At 39.6% G+C, this 22,203-nt stretch overlaps 1 protein-coding gene across 1 annotated transcript in view; it reads left to right on the top strand.

The window, feature by feature from the left end:
• The window catches only part of LOC145989245 (E3 ubiquitin-protein ligase RNF25), a 32,526-nt gene extending 20,654 nt beyond the window's left edge, over positions 1–11,872 (top strand). Inside the window, exons 3-6 of the mRNA XM_083124563.1 lie at positions 2,938–3,178; positions 8,343–8,555; positions 9,275–9,496; positions 10,829–11,872. Of these exons, the coding sequence (XP_082980689.1) occupies positions 2,938–3,178; positions 8,343–8,555; positions 9,275–9,496; positions 10,829–11,596 (1,444 nt within the window). The 3' untranslated portion in view covers positions 11,597–11,872. The remainder of the gene's footprint in view (positions 1–2,937; positions 3,179–8,342; positions 8,556–9,274; positions 9,497–10,828) is intronic.
• Positions 11,873–22,203: the final 10,331 nt, after the last annotated feature.

Here is a 22,203-nt window from a genome sequence, read left to right as displayed (position 1 = left end):
AAAAAATTCAAATGCTGACCAAAGCCAAATTTATTGTAAAAAATACACATAACGTCTCCACCCTCTAACAGGGTCTTCTTCTAGATCAATTTATTGTGAATCTTTGTATAAAAAAATCTTGTTAGAAGGTGGAAACGTTATATTTATAGTGTATTTTTTACAATAAATTTTGCCTTGGTCAGCATTTGAGTGTATTATTAAACAAATCAAGCCTCTACTTGTAGGGAAGATGAGAGAATGGTGTATTTTCCATGAGCTCGTGGATTATATACATTTGCTGTTTTACCATGCAGCACTACAGCTGCCTATGTACATTCAGTTAGCAAAATCTTTTGAATGGACAGAGTCCACCTGACGAGGGATCCTCACCGATTATGAAAAGAATGTCTCCCATCTCATGAAGGGAGGAAAAGTCGTCTTTGTGAGGAATATAATTCCAAAGCACAGTGTAAACACAGATGCCAACTTCATTGGAAAATCACAATAAGTGCTACAGCTTGATTGCTAATTTAGTTACAAATGAGAATGTTGCCTTATACAAACTTTTATGTGAATGTTGTCAACATTGCAAATACTCTCAGTCATTAATTAAATACGCGTTTGTCTTACATTTTTATGTATTTCATTCCGCGAAAGTTTAGCGTTTTAGCAAATTTTGCATTCCCTAGAAGTGGAGGAATTGATAAGGCACAGACTCTCATCAGGTACCCATCAATCACCTGTCAGGAGTTTCCACACTCAGGAATTTCTAACAGGAAATGTTCTAAAATAAGGACTGGTGCCTTCATGTTGTTTTGTGTATGGACCCTGTACTGGGAGTATATATATATAAGATGATGGTTGTATCTTTCATCAATTTATTGTGAATCTTCATCTGAAGAAGACCCTTGTTAGAGGGTGGATATTTTGTACATTACGAGGGCCACTATTTATATTTTGAGCCTTGGCAACACTGATTGAAGTTAGGCGCGAATTGACGTGTGCACGGAATTGTCTGGCATTATTGACCATAACGTACTTCAAATGTTTTGTCAATAGCTTGATTTGTGTTGTTTATGTTGCCTTGGAGATTGCTCGACAACAATAAAATGGAAAAAACTTGTGAACATTTTCGACGTGGATTATCAAGACAAGAGTGCATCGATCAACTTACTTCCACATTTGGCGATGAAGCCCCATCCTTTGCCACTGTGAAACGCTGGTATAACGAATTTAATCGTGGCCATCATTCGTTCACCGACGAGATTCGCGAAGGTCGTCCAAAATCAGTTGTTGTTCAAGAAAACATTGATGCTGTGCAAAACCTAATACTGCAAGATCGTCATATGACATACTGTGAGATTGAGGCAACCATAGGCATTAGTTCCACCAGCATATATAAAATATTACATGATCATTTAGCTGTGAGAAAGGTATGTTCTCGTTGGATCCCACACAATTTGACAAAAACTCAAAAAGATGCTCGCGTCAATTGGTGCAAACAAATGCTCAATAAATACAATCGTGGTGCTTCAAAAGACGTATATAAGATTGTAACAGGTGACGAATCATGGATATATGCATATGAGCCGGAACGTAAACAGCAGTCGACTGTATGGGTGTTTCAAGATGAACCCAATCCAACAAAAGTTGTTCACGCTCGAAGCACATCGAAACAAATGGTCGCCTGTTTTTTCTGGAAAACTGGTCATGTGGCAACTGTGCCTTTAGAGGAACGTAGAACGGTCAAGTCTGAATGGTACAAAACAATTTGTTTGCCAGAGGTCTTGGGTCAAATACTGAAAACAAACAAACGCCGTCGGATCATTCTTCATCAAGACAATGCCAGCTGTCACACATCTCGTCTAACAACCGACTTCATGAACAGTCAAAAAATCGAATTGATGGGTCATCCACCGTACAGTCCTGATTTGGCACCCAATGACTTCTTGTTCCCGAATGTCAAGAATAAATTGTGTGGACAACGATTTTCGTCGGCGGAAGATGCCGTTGATGCGTTCAAAAACCATATTATGGAGGTGTCTCAAGAAGATTGGAAAAACTGCTTTGACAAATGGTTCGAACGAATGCAAAAGTGTATTGACCATAAAGGAGAATACTTCAAAAAACGATAAAGCAGTTTTCAATGCCAAATTCCTGTTTTTTTATACAATAAATTTTGCCTTGGTCACCATTTTAATGCTTTATCCTCTGTCCAGCGAATTTCTGGTAAAAGTCACCATCAAATATGTTATGTTTTTAAAATCTTGTTGCCTGCAGAATACAGACACTTGAGAAAAGTATCAACCAATATTGGTGATAAAATTTCAAATGATATATTTGTGTTACGCTGGCAGTGTCTGACGTTGGTCTAGGTAATTTTGGTACAACATGCTTTAGTGTCTGGGCATTTTGGTGCTTAGCATTTGGCATAATGCTTGATATGGAAGTGACAGCCTCAAACACATTTTGTCATGTCTTCCAAGGAATGAGTGAAGTCGGCAGGGTTGCAGCATTTTCACTTCAATACTGTGGAGGGTTGTCATCAAGGATTCCAGGTTCATGTTTGCGCTGACCATCCCACAGATTTGCGGTTCCTAGAAGTATTGCATTGAGAAATAGCACTCAACGAAACTCGTTATGGACAGCTAATCACTGGAAAAGCCGAGCGGCCAAGAAAGAAGTACAAAGGCTGTTGCGTAAACACTTGTGGCTGCATATGATAGGACAAACATTGTTCGCTACTTACGAGGTGTTGCCCATAACTTTTCCATGTGAGATTGCTTGTATGTAAGGAATATAACAAAGAGTAATCAATTCAGAAGAACATTAATTTGTTTCTGTACACAAAACTGTGTTGCTTGCACCAAAATTTCCTGGTGCCTAAGTGTTGGGCACCAAAATGTCCGACTCCAGTCTGAGGACTATCTTGTACTAATTTTGGGTTTTCAATTCCAGCGGGTGGCCAGTGTCTGTTAAGACAGTTCTTCACCCTGCCACGGCGGACGATGCTCAGCAGCAGTATGTGTGCCTCACCTTGGTCGCAGAGCTTCCTCCTGGCTACCCCGAGGCCAGTCCGGTCATCCACATTCGCAATCCACGTGGTCTCAGCGATGATGTGCTCGATAGAATAGCTGCCGAGTGCAAGGCTAAATGTGATGACTACAAAGGGCAGCCTGTCATATATGAGCTTATAGAGGTTTGTGGCTATTCTGAATGTGAATTTCTTGTCTGTATTAATTATGTATTATCATTCTCACTTATAATCTCAGAGAAATTTCACATGGAATTGAAAAGTGCCATGTTACCTGTTGTCAGTGGCATATCACATGAGAACAAATGTAAACTTATGCACCAGAGTGACACATGTTGCAGTATTTTGTTTTTCTAGCTTTATGTACATGTTCATTTTCAAATTCACAAGTTGAAAATTATATCATACTATTATATTCCATTCACAACATGTATGCAAGGTCTGTTGACTTGTTTGCTGCTTGCTTTGGACACTTTTTAGCAAGCCAAGGTGGTTGTATAACTGTAATGTCATAGGGATGACAGATCGCTGGGGAAAGTTTCTTATCTGCTAGTTTTAGCAAGGGGAAACGTGTTTCTCTGTTGTTTCCTCTCACATGTATTCATGTATTTCCAGTATTTTTTATGTGATTCATATTGTAGTGTCTGGGTGACAATAAATACTGTCTCACTGTGCTGCAAGCACATGAATGAAGTGTATCAAAAATTCCCATATTGTTTATCGTATATTTCCTTTCGTCCAATGATAAGTTCCGAGAAAATGCTATTAAAAGACAAATTTCAGGTTGCTATTTTTCCGAATTAGTAGGAATTACAGCAAAGAAGAGCCTGAAGAAATGCGCCATTCCTACAATGATAATCACAGTTACACTAGCTTAGTGACGATAACAGTGTTCTTGCAAGACGTGTCATTTTTGCTTGGCTATATACAAAGGATGAAATATGTAATTAAAAGGGCTAGGATTTTTATGACCTAAAAATCACCAAAATATGTTGTTTATGACCTAAAATTGTACAAAATATGCACTATAATTTGAAAAATATGTCCTTATAACTGGACTGTTTCAAACATCAATATCAAAATGCTGAGATATTTTCACATACATACTATTTTTAGTTCACGTTATGGGCCCTGAGTTGCAATGCACAATGAATACTTTCTCTAAATTTTCAATTAAAGATGAAAAAGATTTTGCTGCAGTCCCAAAAAAAAAAAAAGAACTCTAATGAATCTTCGAGTAAGAATGAATCCACTTCGATAATGACTGTAGGCCTATATTTCTTGAGAAAGCGAAAATATCTGTATATTTCTTGAGAAAGCGAAAATATGCTGAATATGACTGAAAATCCATCAAAATATGCTCTATCATGCGGAAACGGCTAAATATGCCAAAATATGCCCTTAAGAAGCACCCTAATTTAATTAGTTTCTTCATAATATGAATTTCTACATATTTAGGGAACACATCACCCTTACCAAAATAAATATGCTAAGTCATGAAAATCCTAGCCCTAAATTATCCTATTTGCATTCACATTTGTACACATTTTTGAGAAAAAACATTTTGTTACTGAATATAATAATTAATTTTCAGTATTTTCCATATAAATTAATATGTAGGTCTACTTTGAACAATAACTTACCTGATCTAATTAGGAAAGAATACATTTTAATCTTATTTGTCATAACCCAGAAATTCATCTCCAGAGCTAAATAAGGAGTCACTTGAAACTTCTTCTAACTCAGAATCTGTCCTGAAGCAAGAAATTATCCGTTGAATCATCCTGTACATTACTAATGCCACACTTCTTAAATGATTTAACCATTGTCTTAGTTTTCACAGTATCCCATGAAGCTTCATCCATTCACGAACTCTTCCTTCTTCATGATGGTGTAACCTGAGTATCAGCATATAAGATGCACCCTGTTTTTTCACACCTATTTTTAAAGGGAAGAAGAGCATCTTATTCTAGGTGTGCCGGTTAATAATTCTTAATTTCGTCGCTGGATGGTGCTGGAAGCAAGGGTTGGTGCACAGTCTCAACTGTTACATCAGTGTGTTGCCAGGACAGTACCTGTCAAAATGCCGTGGATGTGCAACCGAGTGTGAGTGATCGTGATATTGGGTTTGTGTGGGAAACATGTTGACCTTCAAACCAAATAAGGAGCATGTGCAGCACGTTCTGCTTTTCTTGTTCAATCAAAAGAAAAACGCGAGTGAAAGCCATCATATCCTTGTGGAAATGTATGGTGACAATGTCCTAACACAAGACGTATGTGTGCGTTGGTTTCGACGATTCAAAAGTGGTGATTTCGACTTGAGAGACAAAAATCGCCCAGGCCAGCCGAAAAAATTCCAAGACACCGAATTGCTAGCACTGGCAAACGCAACAACTGGCAGAGAAGTTAAATGTTGGTCGCCAAACCATATCTGATCGTCTTCATGCCATGGGAAAGATTCAGAAGGCAGGAAAATGGGTCCCACATGATATGAACGACAGACAAATGGAAAAGCGCAAAACGGTGTGTGAAGTGTTGCTTTCTAGGCATGAAAGAAAGTCTTGCTTGCATCGGATAGTGACTGGGGAAAAGAAATGGATCTACTTAGAGAACCCAAAATCCAAGTCATCATAGGTTGACCCAGGACAACCTTCAACATTGACCGCAAAACCGAATCGCTTCGGAAGGAAGACAATGCTGTACATTTGGTGGGATCAGAAGGGTGTGGCGTACCATGAGCTTCTGAAACCAGGTGAAACAGTGAATGCCGTTCGCTACCGTCAACAACTCATCAATTTGAACCGTGCATTGATTGAAATGTGCCCAGATTAGGCGACAAGCCACGGAAAAGTGATTTTGCAGCATGACAACGCCTCATCACACACAGCGAAAGGCGTCGGAGACACCATTACTGCACTTGGCTGGGAACTCTTGCCCCACCTGCCATACTCACCAGACTTAGCCCCTTCGACTACCACTTGTTTTCATCGATGTCTCGCTCACTTTCCCAGCAACACTTCAACAATTACAAAGATGTCAAACAATGGCTTGCTGACTGGATCACCTCAAAATGTGAATGATTTTTCTGGAGGGCCATCCACAATTTGACGGACAGATGGGCACAATGTATAGCTAGCGATGGTGCATACTTTGAATAAAACATTTGTTATCTTTCTCCCCAGATACACTTGTTTTCTTTCAAATCAATTAAGAATTATTAACTGGCACACCTGGTACACTGGCAAATATGGTACATGAAATTCCTGTCCTGGCCACTTTAAAAACCCATTAAAAAATGCAAACAGGAATCTTTGGGTTGATGCATAAGTTCATAGTATTTTTTCACAGTGGATTTTTTCTTTATACTCATTTGATATGAACAAAAGACAGAAGTTAATCGGTAATATATTTTCCTTCATTGTCCGTTGCTGTCTACCAACACGGGGACAGTTTTCTGATTCCACACCTGAAGAAATCTGCCGAGTTGGGTTTAATGATGTCTCCAAGCCAAGTTTGAAGAGCATTTTCATTACAAAAGGAGTTTTCTTGCAGACTAGTAGATTGAGAGCTGAAAACATGGAAGTCACGAGGCAGGGGAAGTGAGGAGGGTGTGGTATAAGCTCCCAACCAAGATCCTGGATAGCAGCTTTTGTCATGTTAGTGGAATGCGGGCATGCATTATCGTGTTCCAGTAGCACTTCCTGTCGTACTTGCTAATTTGTGATGTTTTCGTTTAAAGCATGTGCAGTATCCTGAACCTTACCCATGCAAATGTCGCACGATGGTTGAATAGTCGCAGTTCATCACTTTTGCTAATTCTTTGAGTCGACTGACATGGATCATCGTGGATTAAAGCATTTAAACAGTCTATATTATTAACCTTTACTGGCCCGTATGATATCATCAAAAGTAGGGTCGTAGTGGCCCGATGATACCATATGATATCATGGTGCTGATTACGAAATGGATGTGCTTTTTGGACCTTCATACTCTTATGTTGGGGTGGAAACTCTGACAGGTCTGTCTGAAGCAAGCCTGAAAAATTCACATTGACATTCACATTCTCCCCCCCCCCCTGCAACATGTGCATGCCACATTTCCGAACACAGTTTCACATTTTGGCTCATTATTCAACTTGTTTGGCACCCAGGAACATGAAACATGTTTCATTCTCTTGAGAAACATTCATTCTTTGAAAAGAATACTAAAGTTTGCACCTTCTCTCCAAAATAGAGGGGGCAAACTCCAGATTTTTGTTTTTTCCTTGAAATTTGGGGCGCTCCACCCCTCAACCCCAACCCCTCAGTTCGGCATTCTGAATTGTACACGGTTGCATGCTCTGATGTTCTAGCTGCAAAACAAGACTGATCCGAAGTAGATTGCTCCCATAGTGCCAGAGTTATAACAATTTTCTGAGCAATATACAAAATACCTATTTTTCGTAAAAAACAGAGTTTCATATTTTGGCTTATTATTCAACTTGTATGGCACCCAGGAACATGAAACATGTTTCATTCTCTTTGTAAACGTCTATTCTTTTGAAAAGAATACTAAAGTTCGCACCCTCTCCCCAAAATAGCGGGAGAAGAGGGAGTAAACTCCAGATTTTTATGTTTTTTTTCCATTGAAATTCGGGGGTCGTTCCTCCCCCCCCCCCCCCCCCCCAAGCCTCCCTTCCTCGGTCCAGCATTCTGAATTGTACACGGTTGCATGCGCTGATGTTTTAGCTGCAAAACAAAAATTATCCGAAGTAGATTGCTCCCATAGTGCCAGAGTTATAACAATTTTCCTCCAAAGAGTGTTCGAATTTAAAATTCCTGCCGAGAAGCCTGAGCTAGAACTTTCGTAAACCTGCTCGGCCGTCTAAGGGTTTAAACCCGATGATCTTCCTGAACGTGGAGAATTACTGAAGTCAAAGTTGCCCTCTTTGAAAGGACAAAGCCATTTTCTTGCCGCGCTTTCCCCGTATACAGCACAAACATTTCAAGCCACCTCCACTGCCTTTGCTCCTCTGTTAAACTCAAACAGAAGAATATGTCGGAAGTGTTAGTTTTTCCACTTGACACTTATTGTTCTTTAGCCCACAAATAACACTGTCTTCCTTCAAATCTGCAAAATTCAATGCATATATTCACAAGCACAACAATGCCACTCCAACTGATGAACATTAAATGATAAACAATCTCCTAACCCCATAGTGTTGCCATACCAAACACAAATGCTACGAACTTATGCATCAACCCAATATTACATAACGTCACCTGATGGCACATATTTTGTACATGCTGAAGTTCATAAAAATTAAAACATGTTAATAAATTTGTTTCAGGTGGCAAAAGAGCACCTGACTTCAAGCAACACCCCCAGCTGCCAGTGCGCCATCTGCCTGTTTGGGTTCCAGCAGGAGGATGAGTTCACGAAGACTGAGTGCTACCACTACTTCCATTCGTACTGCCTCTCCTGCTACGTCCACAGCTGCGTGGAGACCCACAATGAGGAGCAGCAGAAGCTTCCCCACTGGCAGCAGCAGCAAGCTTTCGAGGTACATTGTAAATAAGGGTAGTGATTAGTTGGGAACATATTTGTAGGGCCACATACCCTATTTCACCGCATAAATGTCATCACAGCATAATCATCACAACTTTATTTTTAGTCCAAAAATTGGTTTGTAACCTTTCGTCGCATCTGCATGTTAGATAATGAAACCAATGATAGCAGAGCAGAATCTTCAGACACAGAAGATTAAATTTTGTAAGTTTGTACTTTGCAACACACTGTAGTGTAATGCACACGTCACTAACAATTAATGTGTTAAGTTTTACTTCAGATGGAAAATATGTTCACTAAACTGTCACGAAAAAATATGTCTTTCGATTTGAACTAAATTCAATTTTAACTTACATTCACTAGTATTCCGTGCATCCTATTCTTTCACCAAAGACATTTAGTGATAAATAATTTTTAAGTACTGGTAATACTGGAACAATTTTTTTAACAAAGCTTCACATAATGGTCATGTAATTTGTTGATATTTGAAATTTTGTGGCTGAATTCTTTTAAATAAAATGTAGTATTATTTTTTTTGTTAATTCCCGGATCGGCTTGTGAATTTGGTAAGAAAATTCACTAACAAAACTAAAAACAATAGTCTTGTTTGGTTTTTAACCATCAGTATTTTGTCTTTTTTAATTAACAAACACTGGGATTAGTAAAGTTTAAGGTCACTTCACCTAATTATTACACATGACATTGTGCTTGCAGGTTCTGTGTCCTGTGTGCCGAGAACCAATAACATGTGACTTGGAGAGCCTGACAAGAGCTGCTGCTCCTGTGGATGTGGAGTCTGCTGTGGAGTTTGAGGTGAGTGACGATCTAAGGGATCTCCAGATGACGATGGCTGCTCTCTACATCAAGCAGAAGGAGAGGGGAGGCATCATAGATATCGAGGCCGAGGAGAACAAGCGGCTCCTAGTTACGCAAAGGGTAAATGCCACTCTTTTTCTTTTAATGAGATTGTACAGATTCTGTTATTGTGTATCTGAGACTTTTTTGTGGGTATTTCTGTACTTGGAATGCAAAGTGTGAACCTTTTGTTAAGTCCACACTTCCGTAATAATAAACCTCATGAACTATGCCTGAAATGGTTAAAAATTAAAAGAAGTAACATCTGTAAGGCAGCTTTCAGACCAGAGTCACTTCGAAACAAACCTTCAGAAATAAATGGAAGTTTTCATAGCAGAGAGACATGACAAGCTTGGTGAGACTGTGCCAGTTTCTCAACAGCATGCACCATGTTGTATCAGCCTGTTGGTCAAACATACATGGTGAATTCTCTTCCACTGACTGGAGAGAAAATGTGTTTAGTTTGTGGTTGTGACACTTGTTAGGTTGGCAGGATGTAATCAAGGAGTCCTGGATTCGATACCCAGTAGAGGCACATTAAGACCCAGAAGGACAGTTTGTGTCCACCCAGATGCAAGGATCCTAAACTGCTCCTCCCCCACCTACCTTTCTTTGCAGCAAGCTGGGGAAACAGGTCTGTCTGCTGGCTGGTTGTAGGAGGGGGAGAAAACTTAGCTTGGCCTTATGGAAGTATTATTGTACTTGTTCTCTTGAGAATATCAAACTTACAATGGCATAGAAAGACACATGATTGGAAGAGAACAGGCTCGAGATTTAATTTGATGTTGTAAAAGTCAAAATGTCCATTTGATTAGATGTTACTTGAAGTTTCGGTTGCCTCTCCATAAGGAATATGTGGGTTCCTGTGAATACTTATTCATCATATTTTTCACAGATCATATCTGTCTTAATAAACAACTTGAAAAACTTGATACCACTTCCAACATGGGGGGGGGGGGGGAGTTCATGCTCCCTTTTGCTTGTGTAATTTTTTCAACGACTGTTCATATTTTGACATTATTGAAATAAATGCTCATGTGGTGCGAAACTATCCCTTGTAACCTTAAACTGCAGGCCCAGTTACGACTAGCCTTTCTGTCCATAAAATGAACCTAAAACAAACTGTGAAGAACTTTACGTTAATGAAGGCTCTTCAGTAGGTTTGGGTGGATGCATATTGCAGATTGGTATAAAAAATCCTGATTTCAGTTTCAGATTAAGATACCTTCATTATAGGCCTACTCTGATAATATAGAGTGAAGGATGAACCTGCATTATATCAATTCCATGGATTTTCAATAACGTAATTAAAACGTGGAAGTGTCCGTGACTGTATATGCTTACATGTGCAATTAACAAGCAAAGAAAGATGTCCAACTTGCTTTGGAACTCATCATAAATATTTTCTTTTAGCGAGAAGATGAAGGGAATCAAAGTAGCCCTAGTGTAGAAACTGCATCTAGTCTACCACCCTTCAGTCCTCCACCTGTGAGAGAGTGTAGTGTGTCTGTGGAAGGTGAACAACCAAGAGAACGACCTCAAAGGAATTTCCAGCCACGTGGGTGGAGTTACAACAGAAGGAGAATGCATCGCCCCATAAGGGACTTCCACGGGGATAGAAACACAGGGACTTACTCCGAGTATGAAGTGCAGCAGGAGAATAAGCCAAAGGGAGGTCGGTTTGTAGACAGGGGTAGGTATTTTGGCAGGGGACGGACTTTTTTTCCGAAGAGGGGTCGTGATAATTTTGAAAGGATTGAACGAGGAGTGGAGAGTGGTGTCAGTGACAAAAAGGAAAGGGAGGATGTCCAAGTGAGAAACGAGAGGGATGACTGTGAGGGCACAAGGAGGGAAGACGAGAGATTTTCCCGATCCACATTCCCGAGAAAGGATTTTGAAGACAAGCCAATGAGGTTGTCATTCCCGCAAAGGGACCGAGAACACATGCCAAAGCCACCATTTCCGAGGAAGCACATGGACAATATGATCCGATCTCCATTCCCAAGGAAGACACGGGAGGACCTGATGCGACCACCATTCCAGAGTCGACAGCGGGAGTTCATGACGAGACCTCCGTTCACAAGGAAAGACATTGACGACATGAGACCTTCAAGGAAGAATAGCAAGGAGATGTACCAGGGGCAACATGGCGGACCATTCGAGGCCTCTTCCTCCAGCTGACAGTGGGAGAGGATAGGTGGAGCTCTTCTGTGGGCATGGACTTTTTGTCTTCAATTAAACTTCTCCATTTATGTCGTATGTGGTAGCTGGAAGCGAGACTGTTCCATTACATGTATGTATCTCGTGCTAAATTATATCAATTTGATGTGTCCTGCTGTTTGACTGGCAGAACCTACTCTATCTCTTGTACAGAATGTTGTAAAATACTCGTTTAACTTAATTTTTGTTATGCTTGTATATAGATTCAGAATAAAATATGTTGTGTCTGAGCTTCAATATCTGCTTCATTCATTTATGTATTCATTACTAAGAAATGAACACAATAAGATCCACAAGAGACATGTGATAACATAATTCCCATGCTGACAGGTTTAATCTTCAGGACAGTAAAGAAATTACAGGATATTAACAATCCCTGTATTTACCAAGTAAAATACAACCATGGGTTGATCTACTATAGAACCCTTATCATTGTCTGCATAGTTACAAGCTAAACAACTAACTCTCTAGCCTTCTTAAACCCAAGGGTTAATTGCTGCAGCAACACAAGCCTTCCATCTGTCCCTATCCTGAGCAAGATCAATCTTTTCCATCTCAATGTTATCCCTCCATCTTCGTCTTGGCCTTCCTACAGGTCTCTTACCATCAGGTTTCCCAACAAGAATCCTGTAAACTCTTCTTTCCTCTCCCATTCGTGCCACATGACCTTCCCACCTAAGGCTTCTTGATTTAATCATTCTAATAATATCTGGACATGAATACAAATTGTGCAGTCAAGAGCATACAAACAAAGCTGGAATTAAGAATTTACTCGTTAATAATGGATATAATGGTGAATGTAATTTTAAAAAGAACAAATACGATGGGAAGAAAACTAAAGAAAAAAGGCAAATATACAAGATAACATGAACCTACTTCGAAGTGAAAACAGTAATAATAGAATACTAATAGTTACAGTTGTATAATGTAAATACAGTAGAGCGTCGATTATCCGAAGTAATTGGGGGACATGGGTGTTCGGAAAACTGGTTTGTTCGGATAATCGAACTGTACATGTTTATTTGCCAAAAAGAAGTACTGTACAGTAAATTTATTCATAAAAACGGGCATCTCTTTAAGTATTACAAAGTAATGTACAAAGGCAACTTTAGTAGGAATATATTGATGCGTTCACTGGTTTCAATTTCTAAAACTACGGGGATCGTTACTGTGAACGCTTTAGGAGTCAGATGGTAGAGCTAGGTTACGTTTATGGTCCCCATACAATCTCACTGACAGGCTTCTGGCAGGGAGTGGAATGATGTCAAGGGATGTAGACGACGTACATCTTACCTCTCGGCCAAGCGGTTGTGTGTGGACGTCAGGCGACAGAGCACGGAGTCCTGAGTTCGACGGCCCACGGTCTTCTTGCCCGTGGCTGGCGAAGAAGCACACGCTGGTCTTGGAGTATCGGCCCTAGAAAAGGCGCCGGGACGGTGGTCTGTCCGACGGCTACAAGTTGTAAGCCGTGGTGCCGAAGATAGTCAACTGCGGTTGCCTTAGGCGAAAGCTTCGTCTCGGTTTCCCGAGCCGGGCTGAGACCTGGAAGGTGTTGAGGTCTTCGCCTGGGTTTCTTCTGGAGGTCCTTGAGTTCTGAGACTTGACTGAACCGACCGAGCCTCACTGAGTCCTCTGAGACTCGAATTCTGGTGCTTAGGTCTTTTAAGCTGCTGGCAAATACTTCCTAGCTGCTTGGACAGCACTTCCGTATTTGCCAGCCTATGGCGGGCTTGAACCCGGTAGTATCGAAGAATGCCGTGTCTCCTGACGTCATGTGTTTCTGCTATTTGTGGAATGCTATGTTGTGTTGTAAATTGTCGCTTGACCGAGCACTGATGTCTGGCGAGAGATTTTACCTTTTTTACAGAGTCTCCCTTGAATCGTTCCACATTCCCCTGCTCGTAGAGTATCCACAGGCTTGTGGTTACCCATCACCTTGAGAAAGATTATATGAGGTTAGTTTATTTGACCCAAAAAAAAAAGTTACATAATATCTTGTTGGTCGCAAAAGTATCAATTACTCTTTCCTTGAAGCCTTGATCAATAGAAAGTTCTTTAACCAGTTTTTTTTCAATGGCTATTGTACTGAGAGAACTTAATCTTTCATTTTTCATTGAATTACGGAGATAATTTTTTACTCTTTTGAGGGTGCTCATACTTCTTTCAGAGGAAGCTGTTGTAACAGGGAATGTCAAGACCAACTTGATAAGTTGTGTTACTTCTTTGTAGATTGTTTGAAGATCATTGCTAACTATGAATTTTAGAAGGTCTGCAGGAGGTAAATGCTTTTCTTAATCAGCATAAATATTCTTTAATTCATTTTCTAATCGTTCTTTGTTGAAAAATGGATATGTGGACAGAAGGTTATTTAATTTCATCACAGGAAAATGTAGTTTATATCCCCCAAAGCTATTTTGGTCTAGCAATTCAACAAATTTTATCTTTTCAAGATCTCCAAAACGTATTTCCATTTGTACAGTCAGTGTGTCCAAGATTTCATAGGTTAAACATCTGAGAGCCACGAAGTCTTGTTCACTTACACTTATTTCACTGCAAATCCTCTTAGAGTTTTCAACACATAATTTGACAGTATTTTCTGATCTCATATTCCTTATTACCTCGATGGTCTTCTTGATTTCTGTGTTACACATATTTATGTCTGATGCAACTTTGTATTGAAGGAGTGCAAAAAGGTGGTCTATGTATGTAAAAATGTCTTTGTAAAGGCAAAGCAGGAAAATAAATTGCATTTTATTAAGTGTACTAAGCAGGCCCGAGGCACAATTGAACGAATCTGCATCCCAATCTTCAATATTATCTGTAATTGTCTGGAAAATGTCCTTCAGCTCGTTGTATTTTCCATAAATTGTACGCACTGCTTGGGAATTAAAATTCCAGCGGGTACTACATGTTTGTGGCAATCTGAATCCTTTACTTTCTAAGAGTACTGTTCTCTTTGAGGATTTGCTGAAAAATGTATGGAAAGCTGCAAGATTATAAATGAAAAGCCTGACTTGTTTGATTGTTTTTGAACAATGTAGCAGAACTAGATTTAATTTGTGAGCATAGCAATGTAAAAATATAGCTCGTGGACATACTTGCTTCAAAAAGTGTTGCACGCCTCCTCGATCACCTGCCATTACAGAGGCCCCATCATAGGTTTGACTCACTATTTTATCAGAAACTTTCCAAGCATTAAGTTGTTTAATGATAACTTCTGATAGCCCTAAAGCAGTTTTATCACTAGAAACGTCATAAAAGCCAATAAATCTCTCTTGAGGACCATCTTGTGTACAGAACCTTAGAATAATGCTCATTTGAGTTTTGCAAGAAACATCGAGAGTTTCGTCTCCTTGCACACCAACAAACTCACAGGAATGTAGCTCTTCTTTAATATGTTCATTAATTACGTCAGTTACTGATTCAATCAGCTGATTTTGAATTGTACTTGACGTGCCTTTAAAGCCTGAAGAGTAGTGCAAATGATCACGTAAAAACTGTTCTTGTTTGGAAAGAAGTTCTAATAATTCAAGATAATTTCCTTTGTTGTCCGAACTTTCATCTTCAAAGTGCCCTCTAAAAGCAAGCTCTTGCTTACCCAAGAAGCAAACAACATCGATAAGTCTCTCGATTACAAATCTATTTTGTTTCACGATTTCATTGTGTTTGATGGCTTGAAGTTTGGCTCCTTCAGAAAATGCATGTTCAATTCTTCCACGACCTAACAATAGAAAACTCTCTTCATTCTGAAGATGCTTTCTTGAACCTTGATGTTTCTCAGCCTTTCTATCAAATTTTTTTGTTACACAGACCCCGTAAGAAGATGATGACCATTCTTTTTCACCCCCATACAGAATTCAAGTATAACAATATAACTTACTTGTATTAGAGCACCCTGTTAGCCAAGGATATTTCTTGTACCATGAAAACTGAAAATTTCTATTTTGTCTTCCTCCATCTGCTACTTTAATATCTAAATGTGGTGTCCATCGCCTATCTTTGTAAGCACATTTGGTTTCATAAGTCCAACTTGAAAATGGTTTCTCTTTTAATTCCTCAAACAATGACGTCAATGTTCTCTCAGTATCAGCCATTTTTATAACATAAATACACTATGTGACACACACACAAACACACGCACGCATGCACTTGAAGTAAAGAAACATTCAACAATGCAGCGCGTGAACGACGCACTTTGCAGAAGAAGACTAAAAGCACAACAGGTTGGTTCTGAGGCTAGCCGCTCTCGCCCAGCAAATTGGCAGTCCCCTCCCCTTACCCTCCCACCTACACAGAGCTCACGCTGTAGCTGCCTTTTACCGTGAGGCTTTTCGTCAAAAGCCTCAGAGTTCCGACCGAACGCGCTCTCTCTTTCTCGCCTGACTGACGGGATATCTGGAAGCATCGGCAAAACCAAACGTTCGGAGGATTACATAGTTTAATTCGTTTTAATGAACTTTGATTGTTACAGGGTACAGAAACATTTTAATTTCAACATTTTTTGGGTAGGCTAAGCCTCATAGGAGCTTCGCCACTGAAAAGTATGTGATCTTGTCATCTGTGTAGTACCAAAATGGAATGTTTCCGGACATGGGTTCCTTACCAAAACTTGATCTAAGTTCCCTCTACAACCCCTAGAAGTGTGTAAATTCTAAATTACCGTGTGTGTGTGTGTGTGTGTAAAAATGCACACATAGGGGGTACAAGGAGTCAAGAGGGGGCTAAATTGACCTATTGTTGTTGCCAGAAATTTTTATTGGAGGTCAGTCCAATGATAAAACTTCAATATTAATAATAATAATAACGCTTATAATATAAACTAATAACCCAATTTATTATCATTATTTAGTGATGTGCGGGACAAATATTTTGGTGGAATCGGAAATTTTCGAGACTGGAAATGTTAAAAATTTCCCAACGCTTTGGAAAATATAGAATTCTACATGTCGTTTCCTCCCTTCTTTTACAGTTCTTGAATAAAAACTTACAATTTCAGAGAAGTGTCAGACACTTACAGTGAAGAAAACTGACGGCTTTTTAAAATTACCATTTGGATTTTCCCGACTGTTCAGGATCCCTAAAAGTCGAGAAATCATATTCCGAATTTGGAATGGAGATGGGAATTTTTCCCCCGACATTTCGGGATCCTGCGTACCCCTAATACTATTTTATTATTATTTTATAGAGGAGACTTTTCATCTCGATCCACCACAATTGTATTTTATATTTTGGGGGGACATTTCCACATCGGGAAATAGAAGGACTACAGATTATTTACCTTCATTGGGGAAATATTGGATATCTCCATCTTAGAAGCGTGATTTTAATATATTGATTCCACCGCCATCATGGTAAAATGGCTGAACTACAGCTTATTTACTTCCTTGGGAAAAGATTGGATACCTCCATGTTAAGAGCGTGATTTTAATGCAGTTGATTTCAGCGCCATTATAGGTAAATGGCTGAACTACAGATTATTTACCTCCCTTGGGAAAAGATTGAATACCTCCATGTTAAAAGTGTGATTTTAATATATTTGATTCCAGCGCCATCATCGGAAAATGGCTGAACTAGATTATTTACCTCCTCTGGGGAAAGATTGGATACCTCCATGTTAATAGTGTGATTTTAGTATATTTGATTCCAGCGCCATCATCGGTAAATTGCTGAACTACATATTATTTACCTCCCTTGGGAAAAGATTGGATACCTCCATGTTAAAAGTGTGATTTTAATATATTTAATTCCAGCGCCATCATCGGAAAAAGTTTTCAGTTTACACTGGATAAAATGAGGTTTTTGGTTTCTTGAAGAATGTGACGATAATTTAACGAGATAAATAATTATCGAGACAAGACGGAGAGTGTTCAATAACCCTATTATTGTTAATAGCAATTATCCAAGGTGGGGATCAGGGGGCTCGAGCCCCCCTTCAGTTTACGCATGATGAAATTAGTTTTTTAGCTTCTTGAATAATGTGATGATAATTTGAGAGAAATAATTATCGAGACAAGATGGAAAATGTTATGTAACCTTGTTATTGTTAATAGCCCGTATCCAAGGTGGGGATCAGGTGGCTCGAGCCTCCCCAGGACATTTTTCAATTTACACTAGGTAAAATTAGGTTCTTGGATTCTTGAATAATGTGACGATAATTTAAGGAGATAAATAATTATTGAGGCAAGACGGAGAATGTTCTGTAACCCTGTTACGGTTAATAGCCCGTATCCAAGGTGTGGATCGGGTGGCTCGAACCCCCGCCCCACACATAATTTTTTTTTCCGTTTACACGAGATAAAATTAGGTTTTTTGCATCTTGGACAATGTGATGATAATTTGAGAGAAATAATTATCGATACAGGATGTAGAATATTCCTTAACCCTGTTATTGTTAATAGCACGTATACAAGGTGGGCATCAGGAGGCTCGAGCCCCGTCTCCCAGGATATTTTTCAGTCTACACTAGATAAAATTAGTTTTTTGACCTCTTGAATAATGTGACAATAATTTAAAGAGATAAATTCGTATCAAGGCGAGATGGAGAATGTTCTATAATCGTATTGTTGATAATATATCACGTAAACTTTTCTTGCGCTTTCGGTGTTGTCCCAGCGAACTTGAGCATTATGTAAAGACTTGTCAGCATTTGAAAGCTGTTCAACAAAGGTAGCGCCAAGAGTATACCGCGTTTGTTACAACCTGTCCCTGTTCCCGCGCCAGCTGGTCGCTGGCTTTTCTCCGTGCTGGGGAAAGTCAAAGCCAGGCAGCCAATTAAAATACGCAACGTCTCAACAGCGTCTACGTAAGCGCCTCTCTTCTGGCTTTCATTCGCTCCTCGCTGCCCAGCAGACGATTTTTTCCTCGTTTCTCATTGGCACCGAAAGTGTCGAGCGATCGGTAACGCGGGAAACGGGTCAGGTTCTAACAAACGCGGTATAGTACGATTCGTTGTAATTTTTTTTTATTTACGGAAGGGTTTTCACTGTGCATTAATTGTTTCGCTATCCAGCTGTATTTTAGAAAACTTCCTTTGTTTCGTGCCGATATATGACAAGACTGCGGAAGCTGTGACAGACAATTTTGAACCCTTGCGAGTGCTTAGGCCTGAATATGAACAATGCAGTGGCGGCTGGCCAAGTGCAACAAGTGCAGATGTTTTCACCTAATTTTCAAATTAATATTGACATTTTTCATTTGCTTGTTAAATTAAACTATTTCCCAGCAGAACGCACACGATAATACTCAAATAACACGCCGCTCGGCGCTACGCACGTGAGTTCGTCGTAGAGCAAACCCCGCCAGGGTGCGGAAGACTTAGCCGGTTGTCATGGCAACGGTGACGTCACCTAGCGTTGGCCTTGAACGGGTGTCGCCTTCTACGTGAAGCAGTTCTCTCGTCGGAGAAAACATCGCATCCAGTGGTTGTGGCAAAATCTTTGCGTTCTCGCGAGATCTTGTTCCGCGTGTGTGTTTCGCGTTTCCTATCGTGTGTTGTGTTCATGTGTTGAGCTGTGGTTTGTACAATGAACCCAGTAAATGACTTAGTGTGTAATTTGTTGCAGACACCATTTTCCAGATGGACGGATCAAGACAAAAAAGACGTTTTAAATTGTGGGCGGCCCACTGACATTCTTCAAATATCAGTTAAGCGAGAGAACAAAAAGGCAGGGAAATCGTACAACATTAAATTTAAAAGTTCCTGGTTTGTTGACTTTCCTTGGTTGTGTAGTAGTCGATATTTGCAATCGTTGTTCTGCTGGCTTTGTTTACTGTTTAGCAACAAATACAATGTGTGGAATAAAGAAGGGTATAACGATTTTGTCAATATAACGCGTTCTCTGCATAAGCACAATGATTCGGTGGAACATTTAAAGTGTAAATTACAATTCAAAGTTTTTGAAAAAAACAGGAATACCATAGCAGATGCCCTTCAAGAAAATAGTAGGCTTTTAAATGTACGGTTCAATGAAAATGTAAGATTAAATAGGCTTTTCCTACAATTAATAGTTGACGCAACGCTGTATTTATGTAAACAAGAACTTGCCTTCAGGGGTCACGACGAAAGCGTGTCTTCGCTTAATCGTGGGAATTTCAAAGAACTTGTTGCATTATTAATATCGAGAAGTTCGTTAGAAATACAGAACCATTACAAGAAAATAAAAAACGTGTTCAGTGGTGACTCTAAGACATTACAAAACGAACTCATTGCATGCATTTCTGAGTACTTACAGGAATATGTTAGGAATGAAATTAAAGCTTCAGGTTTTTTTTCTGTTCAAGTGGATGACACCACAGATATTTGCCAGATATCACAATGCTCCATTATTGTGAGATATGTTAATGAAGAGGGGAAACTGGTTGAACGATTTTTAGGTTTTTTTGACGTAAGCGCTGATAGGTCTGCAGAAACACTCTTTCATTTGTTAGACGGTGTATTGAAAGAGTTTGATTATGAACGTAAATTAGTTGCGCAATGCTACGATGGGGCAAGTGTAATGTCAGGGCACTTAAACGGACTGCAGAAAAGAATTAAGGATAAAGCACCTCAAGCAATGTTTGTCCATTGTTTAGCCCATCGGCTAAATATAGTTCTGAAACAAAGTTGCAATAGCAATTCAAAATGCCGCACATTTTTTGCGAGTATCAGTGGTTTTCCAAATTTTTTTCACAAATCTGCCAAACGAACGCATGTTCTTGTTTCAGTTTTGGCCAAAAGAATTCCAACTTTAACCGAGACGAGGTGGAGTTCCCATTCCAGACTCATTCATGTGATCATTGAAGACTGGGACAGGCTGAAACATGTATTTGAAATAATTATGGACGATCCAGAATCTGATGAAAAGGCCATTCGATCAAGCAAAGATTTTCTTCATGAAATGAACAGTTTTCAGTTCACTTTCCTGGCCGTAGTTTTCAATGACATTTTTAGTATGACTGACGTTCTTTTCGATGTTCTTCAGAAAAGATCGTTGGACACCAGTTTCTGCGTGGCTAAAATCAAGAGTACGACTGATATTCTAACGGCAAGAAGGAACGAACAATATTTCGGTACGTTGTTTGAAAACACAGCCAAACTCACGAGTGTGACTACCGGAAGAGAACAATCAGAAGTTTTCCTTAATTATAGAATCCTCTACTTTGAAATACTTGATAATATTTTGATGCAAATAAGTGTTCGGTTTCAAGACTGTGACAAATTGAAGTTCCTCTGTCTTGTAGACACATCGAAATTTCAGACACATTCCATTAATTTCCCCTCCGAATGCACTATGCCAGCTACCACAGTGTTATCCCCAAATATTCAATAAGCCTCAGCGCCTTAAAAATGAGCTGTCTCTTTTTTACAATGATCATTTAAAGTACAAAAATTGCACACCTGAAGAAGTTCTTCATTCTTTGAGGGCAAATCGAGATGTATTCGAGGAAACTTACAAACTCTTCTCCCTGGTCGAAACAATACCCTCAACCAGTGCATCAGTGGAAAGGAGTTTTTCGTGCCTCAAGAGAATAAAAACCTACTCAAGAAGCGCTACATCACAGAACCGACTTTCATCTTTGGCGAACGTTTCAATCCAAAAGGAGCTCTTGAACGAACTTATTGAACGTCACCCCTTCCATGAAGACATTATCGATAGATTTGCAGCCCTGAAAGATAGAAGGATCGATTTGATCTACAAAACGTAGGTGAGTCAAGCATGATTCAGTTCAACTTACTATTTGTTTTTCATTGCCTATAAATGTACTTCTTCACCTGTTATTTTAGGCACGAGCCGCTACTGGAACAATGTGGTGGGTTTCGGCATTTATAAGAGCTGCGAACTTGGGAGGACAAGACACATTACTTGTGGTATTCAGGCTTTATTCAGAGAGAAATATTCGAGCTGTCTGCGTCCAGTTTGCAGCCAACAGTTTGAATCTCGCGTTGTCGAGTGGATTGTCTATCCCGTGCATCTGTAACAGCTTCGTAAAAACACTCAAAGACACCATAGATGTTTTGATTCCTGATGAGAAGAAATGGACTACACATATACTGAGATGCAATGTTAATACATGGAAACAGGAGTCGAGTGGTAAAAAATGTTCCAAAATCACGTTCTGATTAGAATAGCAGCCTTAAACAGTGGCGACGATTTAGGGGATAACTTCTCCCCATTTTTTTGCCTCCACACTATCACTGTGGCCTCTTAATGCTAAGCCTTGTCTACAAAGAGAAAGTAAACTTTCCTTACCCCTCCCCCCCCCCGTTTTGGATCCCAGTCGCCACTTGTGAGGTTCTATCTATACCCCTTAAAAATATGGTGTTCAGCCCCCCCTACCGAAAGGAATTCCTGGATACGTGCCTGAACAGTTGGAGCCCACATTGAATGATACGGCACCATTCACAGGTACGTGTTTTAATTTGTTATTACAATGTAAGAATGTGAAGTGTGATTTTATGTGCATGATTTCATCAACAGTGGGCATATTTTCCCGATAAGTAAGGTGGAAACGTTCAGTAGCGTACGCAGGATTTCATCAAGGGGGGTGTTATTTCGAAAACTTTCTACAAATTCACAGTACCATTGTTT

Source organism: Lepisma saccharinum, chromosome 6 (assembly GCF_977018435.1).
Source record: "Lepisma saccharinum chromosome 6, izLepSacc3.1, whole genome shotgun sequence".
NCBI classification, from domain to species: Eukaryota; Metazoa; Arthropoda; class Insecta; order Zygentoma; family Lepismatidae; genus Lepisma; species Lepisma saccharinum.
The sequence above is the reverse complement of the archived record's forward strand: the minus strand, read 5'-3'. Positions and strand labels throughout refer to the sequence as shown.